The following is a 10909-nucleotide window of genomic DNA, read 5'->3' as shown; positions in this document are numbered from 1 at the left end:
GCTGCGAGGGTCAGGGCAGGGCAGCACACAAGGACTGCAGGGGAGGAGTATTTAAAGCACTAAGCTGTGACCTGAATCGAGGAAGGGCACTGCAAGAGGACAAATCTCACCTTTCCCCTCCTGATGTTCTTAGGACAATCAAAGCAATGCTTTCTGCTTTCATTCTTAGCGCGGGGATGATGCTGGAGCTCATGCTGCATGGAGTACACATCTCTTTTAAACTCCTCTTTTACAATTAATGTGAGGCTTTGCAAAACAGAAAATAAATGAATAAAAACCCCACTAAAAACAACAGGAAAAAAACCCAAACCTGGTTTTAGATAAAGCCACCAACGTGATTTTGCCAAGGGCTGGAAATAAGCAAATGTACAATGTCAGCTAAGGAAGCATGGCCACTGAAATCGTCCATCACTGGTGCAGTGCTACTGTGCCCCGAGCCAGGGCCTTGTGCCATCCTGACTTCCACCTTCCCCCTGCACCACTGCAGGGGCAGCTTCCATCACTGTGCCCCTTCAAGAGGCTTTTGCCCCCTTTACACCTCATGCACAAAAGCCAGAGAGTTTACTGTGGGGTTGATATTTTTGTTTCTCTTTTCTCCTGCCTGAAAAGATGCTGAAATCACCCAAAGCAGAATTATTTCCATGTGATCCCAGCACTTCCCCTCTTGGCTGGAACACTGGATGTGGTTTTGAGGCTGTGCTTTTCTCGATACATATTTCTTTATTCACAGATTTTTTTGGTCTTCGTTTCCATCCTTGTGAGAGGCACCGTGCAACGTGACGGACTGGCTGGGAGTCCTGAGGAAACTATAGCAGGACAAAAGCACAGGAGCCCAGCACGAGTTGATGCAAGCAAAGGAACAAGAGAAAAAACCCTGCTCTGACAAACAACCCAGCTGCTGGGCTTCAGTAAGGAGCAGGACTGACTTTCAGTGTTTCATTTGGACTCCAGCTAGGAAGCTGCAGCCGCTACTGGGAAGTCAAGAACCTGAATGAACAGCAGCTTTCATATTATGCATCCTGCTAAGCAACAGCAAGGAAAGTAAGAGACGGGGGTTCTGAGTCACAAGGTAGGTTAAATGGGTCTGAATAAGGTGGAGGGAGAAAATACTATTGCTATAGGGGATAAAGTGTTCCCACCTGCAGAAGCAGGTTGCTTGGGTGAGTCACAGAAAGAGGTGCTCTGCTTTGTCTTGCTTTTTCTGCTTCCCTGCAGCAGGCAAAGTGCAAGGCCAGGTTATTGCTGAGCTGGCTTTAATTTGTTCCTACTGACATTCCTTGTTCCATTAACCACCCATAGCATCGTTCTGGAGTGCTTTCTCCCAGTCCAATTTTGCTTGTAGCTGTGGCAGAGCAGTGGGATGGGGATGGTGCCTGTTCTGCTGCAGGAGCCCAGGGCAGGAAAGTGCCAGCTCCTGGCATCTTCCACAGACAGGGAGACTTTGAGGGCATTCTCTTTTTCCAGCCTCATCATTGTCCTTTGCAATGTGCTGCTTGAGGGGTTTGCAGTGATGCCAGGATGGGATGATCCTGATGCTGCCAGCACCCATGTCCTGGTGCTCCCATCCACCCAGCTGGGACAGGACCCGCTGCAGGAGCACCTCTGCTGCCTCATTTCAGCACACAGAAATCCAAGTTCCCGGAGTGACTGAGTCAACAGCAGCAAGCTGCAGAGGAAAGCTGCTTTTCCTCTGGGAAGGGTGAGGAGGGTTGGGAGCCGTCCACTTCATCAGAGTGAGCTGCTCTATCAGAGAAGCTGCCCTGGGAATGACTTACTGTAACTTGCTTTATGCCTCAGCAGCGCTGGGCTGAATCACAGCACTGGGCTTGCCACAGAGATGGAATTGCTTTCAAGGAGCCGCCCAGCCCTGAGCAGGGCCATTTCCAGGACATTGCAGGCATATTCCTGGCATTGGAATTGCAGGCAGGGATAAGAAGGAGAGAGAAGAGTTGTTTGCTTTGGAACCAGCAAGCATCCTTGCTCTAAGCATGATAACAACCCCTGTTGCAGACCAGGAAAGGCGGTACCATGCAAAGATGCAGGTACCCAGTGCCTGTGCCTGTTTCCAAACAGACAGCCTCTCCTCTCACAGGGTCTGCAGGGGACTGTGTTAAATCCATGCAACCCCCAGGTCTACGTATGTGCTGGTAATAGGAAGGGATGTTTGCTTGGAATGCTTATCTCTTCCCATACGTGATCAGTGAAATCTCAGCTGGAGACAGCATACGGTAACCACATGAGCCACTGCTGCTCATGGGGACAGAGGAATTTAGAGCAATTCACCCACACTGGAAATAGGCACATACTAAAAAAGCACCAGAAAACAAAAAACAAACCACATAATTAGCTACAAACTCACTGACCAAGAGTGCACCCAAGCTATTATAAATATGGATGCAGCAAACACACTCTGGACCTCTCCATGGCTAGATCCTGGCTTTGCCTCCATTCCTGCCCTGCTCAGATCTGGCAAGGCTCAAACCAACCCAGGGCTGGCTCTGGCAGCACTCTCCATCCCTCCTCTTCATCACTTCAGTGCCTTGTATAAACATCATGGACAAGAGGGCGTTAACACTGGTCATCTGCAAACCACTACAGACAGTGGAAATTTTTAAACCACATTGCTTTTTGACATCCAAATATTCTTGTCTGCAAGCCCTGAAGTCACTTCATGGCTGCAGACAGGCTCCTGATGCTCAGCTCGAGTGAAGCATCCCTATGGAATAGTGTCAGAGAGGAGCTGCCCTCCGGGCAAAGGAACCCCTGAGCTGCCACAGCTTTACCTTGGAAAATGCACAGGCTCCTTCAGTGTTTTGGGCTTTCTACAATAAATGGCTCAAAGAAACTTTAGATCCTCCTGGGGAAGAAATTAAGAGAAATCCCAAACAAGTCACTTCCAAGAGGAAGTTTGTGTCCAGACAAACCCAACGCTAACGATGCTTCATTTCCTGCTGCTGGTGATCAAGGAGCTCTGGAGCAGTCAGGAGGATGAGGCTGGAAAGAAGACAAAAAGGTAAAAGCCAGAACACTCTCCATCACTGGATGAAAGCCGAGGTGGCTGACACATCCATGTGTTTTCCATCCCTGAGGTGCAAAAAAGGTTTTAGTCTTAACTGCCCTCCTGGGTTTTCAGGCCCAGATTTATCACTGATTAGAATGGGCAGTGGCTGGTGTTGCCTTGTGCACTGTGCATTTAAAGCAAGGGTAGTCATAGACTGCTTTGCTCAGTGAAGCCCTAGGAATAACAAGAAGGAAAGCACTAGCAGAAATTTAAAGTGCAGCTCAGGGATCCAAGAGCAATTTCTGCCTCATGAAGTCTCAATATCGCAGCATGAGAGCTCAGCACAGTTATTAATGGGGTTTATTTATTGAACATCCTCACAAGGTGAGGACAGAGTTCCACTGCAGCCAGTGAAAACACAGGCAGGATAGATTATGGTAGGTCTATACCTTGGATGTGACCTATACATCCCACAGGGACTGCTTGCAGTGGAATGGACCAGACAAGGGTTGACCAAGATGAAGGGTCAGGTTGTAAACTCCACATTGCTCACCATACAGAAACCTTTAGGTCCAGCTTCCAGACCAGCTTTGCCTTCTTGCTTTGCTTTATTTTCCCTCGTGTGCAGAGCAAGTTTCTGGTTTCAGATATTATGAGGATTTCTTATCACTTCTACTGCCAAGATAAATTACTTTATAGCAAAGTGTTAAAATCCTGCAGGTACACAGAATGATTAAAAAGCTTTGCGTGAGCAAATGCACCTCATACATAAGCTGTCTACCTTCAGCTATAAGATTGAACTCAATCATGAGGCAAATAAAATCAATCAAGGTGCTCTTTCCAGCTGTAATAGTGTCAAGAATATATATTGTAATAAGTTACACACAAGAAGAAAGAATCACATCATTTAACTTCTGAACTGGAACTAATGGTTTCTGCTCTTCTCCAGCAAAGGGTTGTGGCATCTCTAAAGCCCTGCGTGGGAGGAGCTTGGCTTTTTTAGCTGGCAGGCATCAGGAATGTCAAATGTCCCTGGAAGACCAGCACTTTTGATGCAAGTTATTCATAGCAGGGAAAACTGTGCAGATAAAAAGTTTGATGGATCATATTGAAGTCAGGGTACTTCAAGGTCAGCGCAGAGCACATACATGGTGTTTAATCATCTGTTGTGTCTTGGATTGAGCATGGTAGACAACAGTGTCCCTGGCTTTGGTGCTGCATCCTCACCAGCACTTTGAGACAGCAGCCAACACTCAAAGACAGATGCCCCTTTCAAAGGAGTCTGAAAAACAGAAGTGCTTGACTTTAATGCAAGGAGACTGCTATTTTCATTTGCCTTTCCTTCTTGTTTTGGGCCACACAAATACCTGAACAAACTCCTTTTGAACAGAGAAAAAAGGGGACAGAAAGAGCAAACAGATGCTTTTAAGCTTTAGCTAAATGATGGTTTCAGTCAAAGCAGCCTTTCATTATGTTTAAACACCTCTCCAACAACAACATGTATTCCAATGTTATAATGAACACAACCACCAGCCAGCCTCATCACCTAGACACACTGAAATTAGCTGCCTTTTCATCAGGGTTACACATCTCATTTCATCATTCATAAATCCTCTTGTTTGCCAAAATATTGCCCAAAAGACCAATTTGCCCATTTAGCACATGCAAGATTTCCTTAGCATCAGATTAAATCCACGCTTGGTTGCTGGGTACCATCTTGGTTCCACTTGCAGAAACTATGGGAAGAGTAACGTATCTTGACATTACTGATTGCAACCAGTGGGTGTGCTCATTTTGCTTCACAAGCATTCTGCAAGAAGCATCAGAAGCATCAAAACGCTTCGCATGCTTCTACATATCACCCCAAGCTTTGGAAGCATTTCAAGCTCATCCATTGTCAATCAGCTGCTTCAAAATGAACCCAAGCTACAGCAGAGCCAAAGAAGCTGAACTGAAAAAGCTGGTTTGAGAGAGGAATGATGGAGATCCTCTTCTTGTCCTCAAGTGAAACATTCACTGTCTGCAAAGTTCTCAAAGACAGGAGACCAGTTTTCCCCCCAGCCATTGGGATGTCTGCATGGCTGTCATCAGCTCCAGGTTTTCCTATCCAATAGGAAAACCAAGATTCCTGAATTGAAGCAGGTTGTGATTTGCAGGTCCCTTCTATGGAGGACAATGATTTATATCTCCAGTTGGTTTCAGGATGCTCCTGTCCAGTTCTACAGAGGTGTCATGAAGGATGACCAAGAGGAATGTATTCAGTTTTGTACCCTTGGGCATTCACTGCAGTACTAATGCATCATTTCAGGCACCAGCATGCTGGATTGTGGTGGGAAGAAGGATGGATGTCCCTGTGGTGTGGGGATCTGAACAATGTGCAGAAGCAGCATCCCAGACTGTGCCTGGCGAGTCACGGCTATAGCACAGCAAAGCCCAGCTCATTTGCTGTCTCCCAAAGACAAACCTATGCAGCTGAAGTCAAATTCATCATTGCTACATTTGACGAGAAGACCACAATAATTATTTTCAAGGGGAAAAAAACCAACCAAATGGCTAAAAACCACCTCTTGCTTTACCTTACAGATGTTAAATTCTGAGCTTCATCCTTTCTGTATCTTTTGTTTTAAAGTATCAGATTTCACTTCACCACCATGAGAGTTATATTTGCTTCTCCTCTGAAATTTGGCTCAAATCATTATTTTCCCCACATTGACAAGATTTTGTTACAAGGAAATCCTTACCAGGTTTGCTTCCTTTCCTCTGACACATTTGATTTCTCTGGTTTGAGGTTCTCCTTCACCTGATGTCCTGCTTTGTGCTGGATGTCTTTCAAACATAATCACATACTGCTGAATACATCATTCCTTTCTTGCAGTCCTTTTGGACTCCTTTCTCTCCACCTCTTATTTTACTCCTTTTCTTGTCCTTTGCCTGTTATGAGCAGACTGCACATCTGAAACTCTTGCTTATTCACGCATACCGTTAAGATGTTACCCAACCACAGATATTGCAACCAAATCCACATTTCTGCCACATCAGTGAACTAACTTTGCTAGCTTTTGAAGGAAAAAGTGGTGTGGGTGTGAATTGATTGGATTGCTGCATCACTGGCCTTCCCCCTCCCCCAAATGCAATTCCTAGCCAATAACTTGAGTAATTGCTCTTCATGAATCATGTAAGTAGCCACAATTTCTTCAATGGGCACTTGCATTACTGTAGTGCGAAACACGCACAATCTGACACTGATTTTTCACCCAGACTTCCTCCCCCTTCCCATTAAGTCTCTTCTAAAAATAGGGAAGTCATTCATCAAAGGGAGAATAATGGCCTATAAAAATGTAATTTCTTCATATTTATGAATCCTTTTCCCTTCTGCCCATTATGAATACCCCTCTTAATGAATGCTCTTTCTCCATCATGAAGGTATTATGAGCAATTACATCCTCCAGTTTTAATGTTCTGATAATGTAATCAATTGCCCTGTACTTCATCCCCAGGTTATTGACTACCCACTCTCCTGAGGATTAAATAGCTTTTAGTCCCAAAGAGGATATATTGTCCCTGATTGCCTGGAGCTCGGAGTGAACTTCAGGTTTTCTTTAGACCATTATGTATATGCACAAACTTCAATCACTGCAGAGGAGACCCCAGAAGCATTATGCACATCCCAAAAGCTCGTTGCAGTGGAAACTTTCTGTTCTGGTCACATACAGGCTGGTTATTTATGACCTGCTCTCCATTTAGACTTACATTGCATTTCCATTCCTGTTTGGTAGCACAAAGGTGGCTTAAGAAGGGAATGAAAATTAAAAAGGACTTAAAAATGAAATTCAGGCCCTAACCACTGATATAAAAGGAACACTGATTCCTCCTCAGACTTGCACAGTACCATTATGAATAAGAAAGATCATTTCAAGTTATGACAGATTTGATGAAAGAACTTTCACTGCTGTCAGGAGGGAAGTAGTTATGTTGCTGCTAATGAGTATTCATCAGGTTTCCAGGGAGCTGGATTACACCAAGTAATAAAATGTGTGAATAACAGATCTTATAGGGCAGGTAAGAACTAGAAGAAAACGTCTCCTAAGAATGCTGCTACAGTCCAAGTGCCTTGCCTATACTGACACTTACTTTTCCTATTTACTCAACGGGTCCATTTTGCACCCAGCAAAGCCTATGCAGCGCTCCAAGGTACAGGATGCCCTGCCACCCTCTGCAGATGGGACCCATGTGTTCACTGGGCTATTTCCAAAGTCACATCTAGCTACTGCCATCCTCACCTATTCCAGGAATTAGTGTGGGTAGAAGAGGAGCTGTAAAAGCTGTTCCCAGCCTGAGGTCAACGGGAGTCCACCTGACTAATTAGACTTTGGATAAGACCCAAAAAAGCACTGGTCCAAAATGGGTCTTCTATGAAACACCAGTGAAATCAGTAGGACAACACTAATTACACATGGTATGAGGTGGGGCAGTTGCCAATCTTCTGCTCCAATCCCTCCCTAGGAAGGAGGCTGATGGAGAGCTAGAGAAAACTCGCCTCCTTTGCACAACCTGAAACATTTCCTTTCTGTTCATTTCACCCAGTATTCAGGGCCTTTGGAGCTCAGGTGAAATTACCTCAAAACCCAGTGTCTTTGCAAAGCAAATCCGAGTTTCAGCTGGTGTTCCAGCTATTTGGGTTTCCATTCTTCACATTGGCTAATAAAAAGAGAAAACATAAACAAATTTGATGGGAAGACCACATGGGTATGACCAAAGCCACAGACTGCTTGGTGAAGTCACCTTGGAAAGAGATTATCAGCAAGAGGCTGTGAAAGGCTAGAGAGACCTGCTTTTGATTCCTTTTAGTTTCATTTCCCTTCAGGTTTTCCCTCAAAGAACCCCCAAACTAAACAAAACAAACGTGTTTAGGCTCAATATTGAAATAAAGACCCATTTTCTGCATGTGGTTGAGTTTTTCAGGATGGTGATGTAATAACCAACAGAACCTTTTACAAGGGCTGGCCCAACAGCAGCCAGGCAGTGAGCATGCATTCAGCAGAGCTTGCTATGACAGCTCCAAGCATCTCAGCCTTAGTTTCTGATATCAGCAGGTTGTGGTTTGGTTTTCCCCTTTTGTTTACCCGGTGTCCTTTGTCAGATATTTCAACTGCAGGTAATGAGAGGCAGGGATTACCTTCTCCATTGCTTGTAAACACTACACAGTGGGGGCCCCCTTCCTACCTGGAGTCTCCTGGTGCCACTATAGGATAAGCTAATAATTAAACAGAAGAATTGCACCTTGCGATAGCATTAACAGATGGCCCATCAGAAGCTCTGATTCAAATCACTGTGTTAATAATGTCTATTCCTTTGCCTGGTCCAGCTGGCTCTGCTGAAGATGAGCCCTGTGCTTCTCCTGTTCTTGGTGTCCACTGTGAATGTCGGTGCTACGCTGGAAAAGGGTCTTCCAAGAGGGGAACCACGGCGCCTGTCATGTGTGAGATGCTGTGGGCCTTCAGAGCAGCCTACCTCCATCATCTCCTCACGATACACAAGGATGAGCGGTGACCGTGCCTATTCTGTACCCAAAGTCCAGCCCACTATAGACATCACCATCCTCAAAGGTGGGTAGAGCTGACTAGTGCGGTAACATCCTGTATCTTACTTGCTCACCCTCATTTTGTATGCTGTGCTCCTCCCTACACCAAAAATCTCATCCACTTTATTTACCCAGGCTGTAAATGTGTGCAAATGGAAGAGTTGGCAGAAGGTTCTAATCCACAGAAAAAACCCAGAATCACTGAAGCTCAGCTCACCAAAACACATTTACAAAGGTCATCATGGAATTACTAAGCAGTAGAGTTGGAAACCAGGAAAGATGCTCACTCACTTTCCTCTGCATTTTGTGTCTCACTAAGGCAGACAAACAAAAGTCATGTATACAAAACAGGAGATGTGCCAGGAATCTTGTGAGTGGGAACACACAGATCAGACAAAGCCAACCACCTTGACCAGGCCCAATTCCAAGCTCAAAAATCAATAACTTAATGCTCTAAATGGCTGGGCTCATGAACACTGGATTCATGTAACCCATCTGGTCAGGGCATGAAGTTCCACTATTGAACATTGACACAAGCTCAGTGGAGCCAAGCCTTCCCCTGGCACTTTTATCCTTCCGAGAATCAGGAAGGTGCTGGTGTCTGACCAATGTTTCCAGATACCTGTGCTGGATAAACAGTGTTTTAGAAGCTGCTTTGCTGTTTGCCTCCAGCAGGATGTGTGCATTTGCAGCTTGGACTACACATGCTTGTATTTGACTAGATTTTTCCCTCATGTTTGCAGGTGAGAAGGGAGAAATGGGAGAAAAAGGATACCCTGGAGCAGTTGGGAAGGAAGGAGAAAGAGGGCTACGTGGCTTTAATGGAAGGAAAGGACAGAAAGGCCAGCCTGGCCCACAAGGCCATTCCTGCAAGCAGCTCTATGCTGCATTCTCAGTGGGTCGGAGAAAACCCCTTCACAGCTCAGACTACTTCCAGCACGTTGTTTTTGACACCGAGTTTGTGAACCTCTACAAGCACTTCAACATGTTCTCGGGGAAGTTCTTCTGCTACGTGGCAGGAATCTACTACTTCAGCCTCAATGTCCACACCTGGAACTTCAAGGAGACCTACCTGCACTTGATGAAGAATGAGAAAGAGGTGGCCATCCTCTATGCCCAACCCAGCGACCGGAGCATCATGCAGAGCCAGAGCCTGATGCTGGACCTGCAGGAAGGAGATGAGGTCTGGGTGAGGATGTTCAAGCGGGAGAGAGAAAATGCCATCTATAGTGAGGAGTCAGATGTTTACATTATCTTCAATGGCCATTTAATCAAGCCAGCTGTAGAGTAGCCATTCATTAAGCTTTAGGCCCAAAGCTTTGGCAGATACATTAGTATCTTCCCTCTTAGAAACCCATGTCTAGTTCCACTTGGAATGACCACAGACACCCTGCCCTGCTGGTAGGGTTGTCTGTCCATGCCAGGGACACCTTTATGGGTGGACGCAACTGTTTCAAGGTGATGCAAGTTACTTAAGTACTGACAGTGCCTTACATACCCTGGGGAAGACACATGTTCCCGTTCTGCAGCCCTATACAGGTCCCCAGTAACATCCCTAAAGAGTTTGCTAAATTAGTAGCAACACTTCAACTTCTTTGCTCTGCTTTAGAGAAGACATTTTAATTATATCTAAGGATCCCACTCAGACACCAGTTATTTGGGTGCTAGTTAAGGGATGTTGCTACTCACACAACAATACTCAAGTATCTTTGCAGTGCGCAGTATTGCTGATAAGCACCTACACCAGGTCTGCTCCACTCAGGTAGGCAAGAACTCACTGGTGTTAAAAACACTATCTTGCCAGTGCATTTATCCCAAATTACATTTTTGCTCCTTTTCATGTAATATTCTGAGAGCATAATGCTAGAACTGGATAAATAACAGCATAGCAATCCAGCAAAGCTTTTCCTAAGGGATACTGTTTGCTAGACTTCTGTACTGCTACCAATACACAAGAACACACAACATGGCTGGGAAAGCGGGTATTTCCCATTTTAAGGAAAATTCTGGGCCCTGCCTTAGGATCCAGTTTCAGAGTGCTCATTGCCAAGCCAGAATTCGAGGCCATGCTCATGTCTGAAAATTCCCACCTTACAACAGCCTCATTTCTGGAAACGGAGAGAACTGGAAAGAAAAAAAAAAGGTGCCTTCCTGCAGCAGTGATATTTTAGGCCATTTCATCTCCTTCCTCCCAAAAAAGTACCGACATAACAGTCAAAAGGTACATGCAGCAGCAAGAAACAGCATGTCCTCCAGTTCCTCCTTTCCCAGCCTCTTGCTTGCATCCCAGGCCATTTGTATGAAGAATACATGACAAGTTCCTGCTA

General features: G+C 45.3%; 1 protein-coding gene across 1 annotated transcript; it reads left to right on the top strand.

Annotated features, from left to right (window-relative positions):
- Positions 1 to 508: 508 nt before the first annotated feature.
- On the top strand, positions 509 to 10691 carry C1QTNF8 (C1q and TNF related 8). The gene is made up of 3 exons (XM_061349047.1): positions 509 to 1069; positions 8367 to 8607; positions 9326 to 10691. Exons 2-3 carry the CDS (start codon positions 8382 to 8384, stop codon positions 9871 to 9873), a joined length of 774 nt encoding a protein of 257 aa, XP_061205031.1. The 5' UTR covers positions 509 to 1069; positions 8367 to 8381; the 3' UTR covers positions 9874 to 10691.
- Positions 10692 to 10909: the final 218 nt, after the last annotated feature.

Source organism: Neopsephotus bourkii, unplaced genomic scaffold, assembly GCF_033783945.1.
Source record: "Neopsephotus bourkii isolate Nb327-2 ecotype Australia unplaced genomic scaffold, CSIRO-AGI_Nbou_v1 NB_384, whole genome shotgun sequence".
Classification (NCBI taxonomy): Eukaryota; Metazoa; Chordata; class Aves; order Psittaciformes; family Psittacidae; genus Neopsephotus; species Neopsephotus bourkii.
The sequence above is the reverse complement of the archived record's forward strand: the minus strand, read 5'-3'. Positions and strand labels throughout refer to the sequence as shown.

Excerpts from the sequence above, each read along its gene's own strand:
- C1QTNF8 (XM_061349047.1), top strand. The coding sequence starts at position 8,382 with ATGAGCCCTGTGCTTCTCCTGTTCTTGGTGTCCACTGTGAATGTCGGT. Across the intron at positions 8,608-9,325 it reads AGACATCACCATCCTCAAAG|GTGAGAAGGGAGAAATGGGA; the intron begins GTGGGTAGAGCT and ends TCATGTTTGCAG.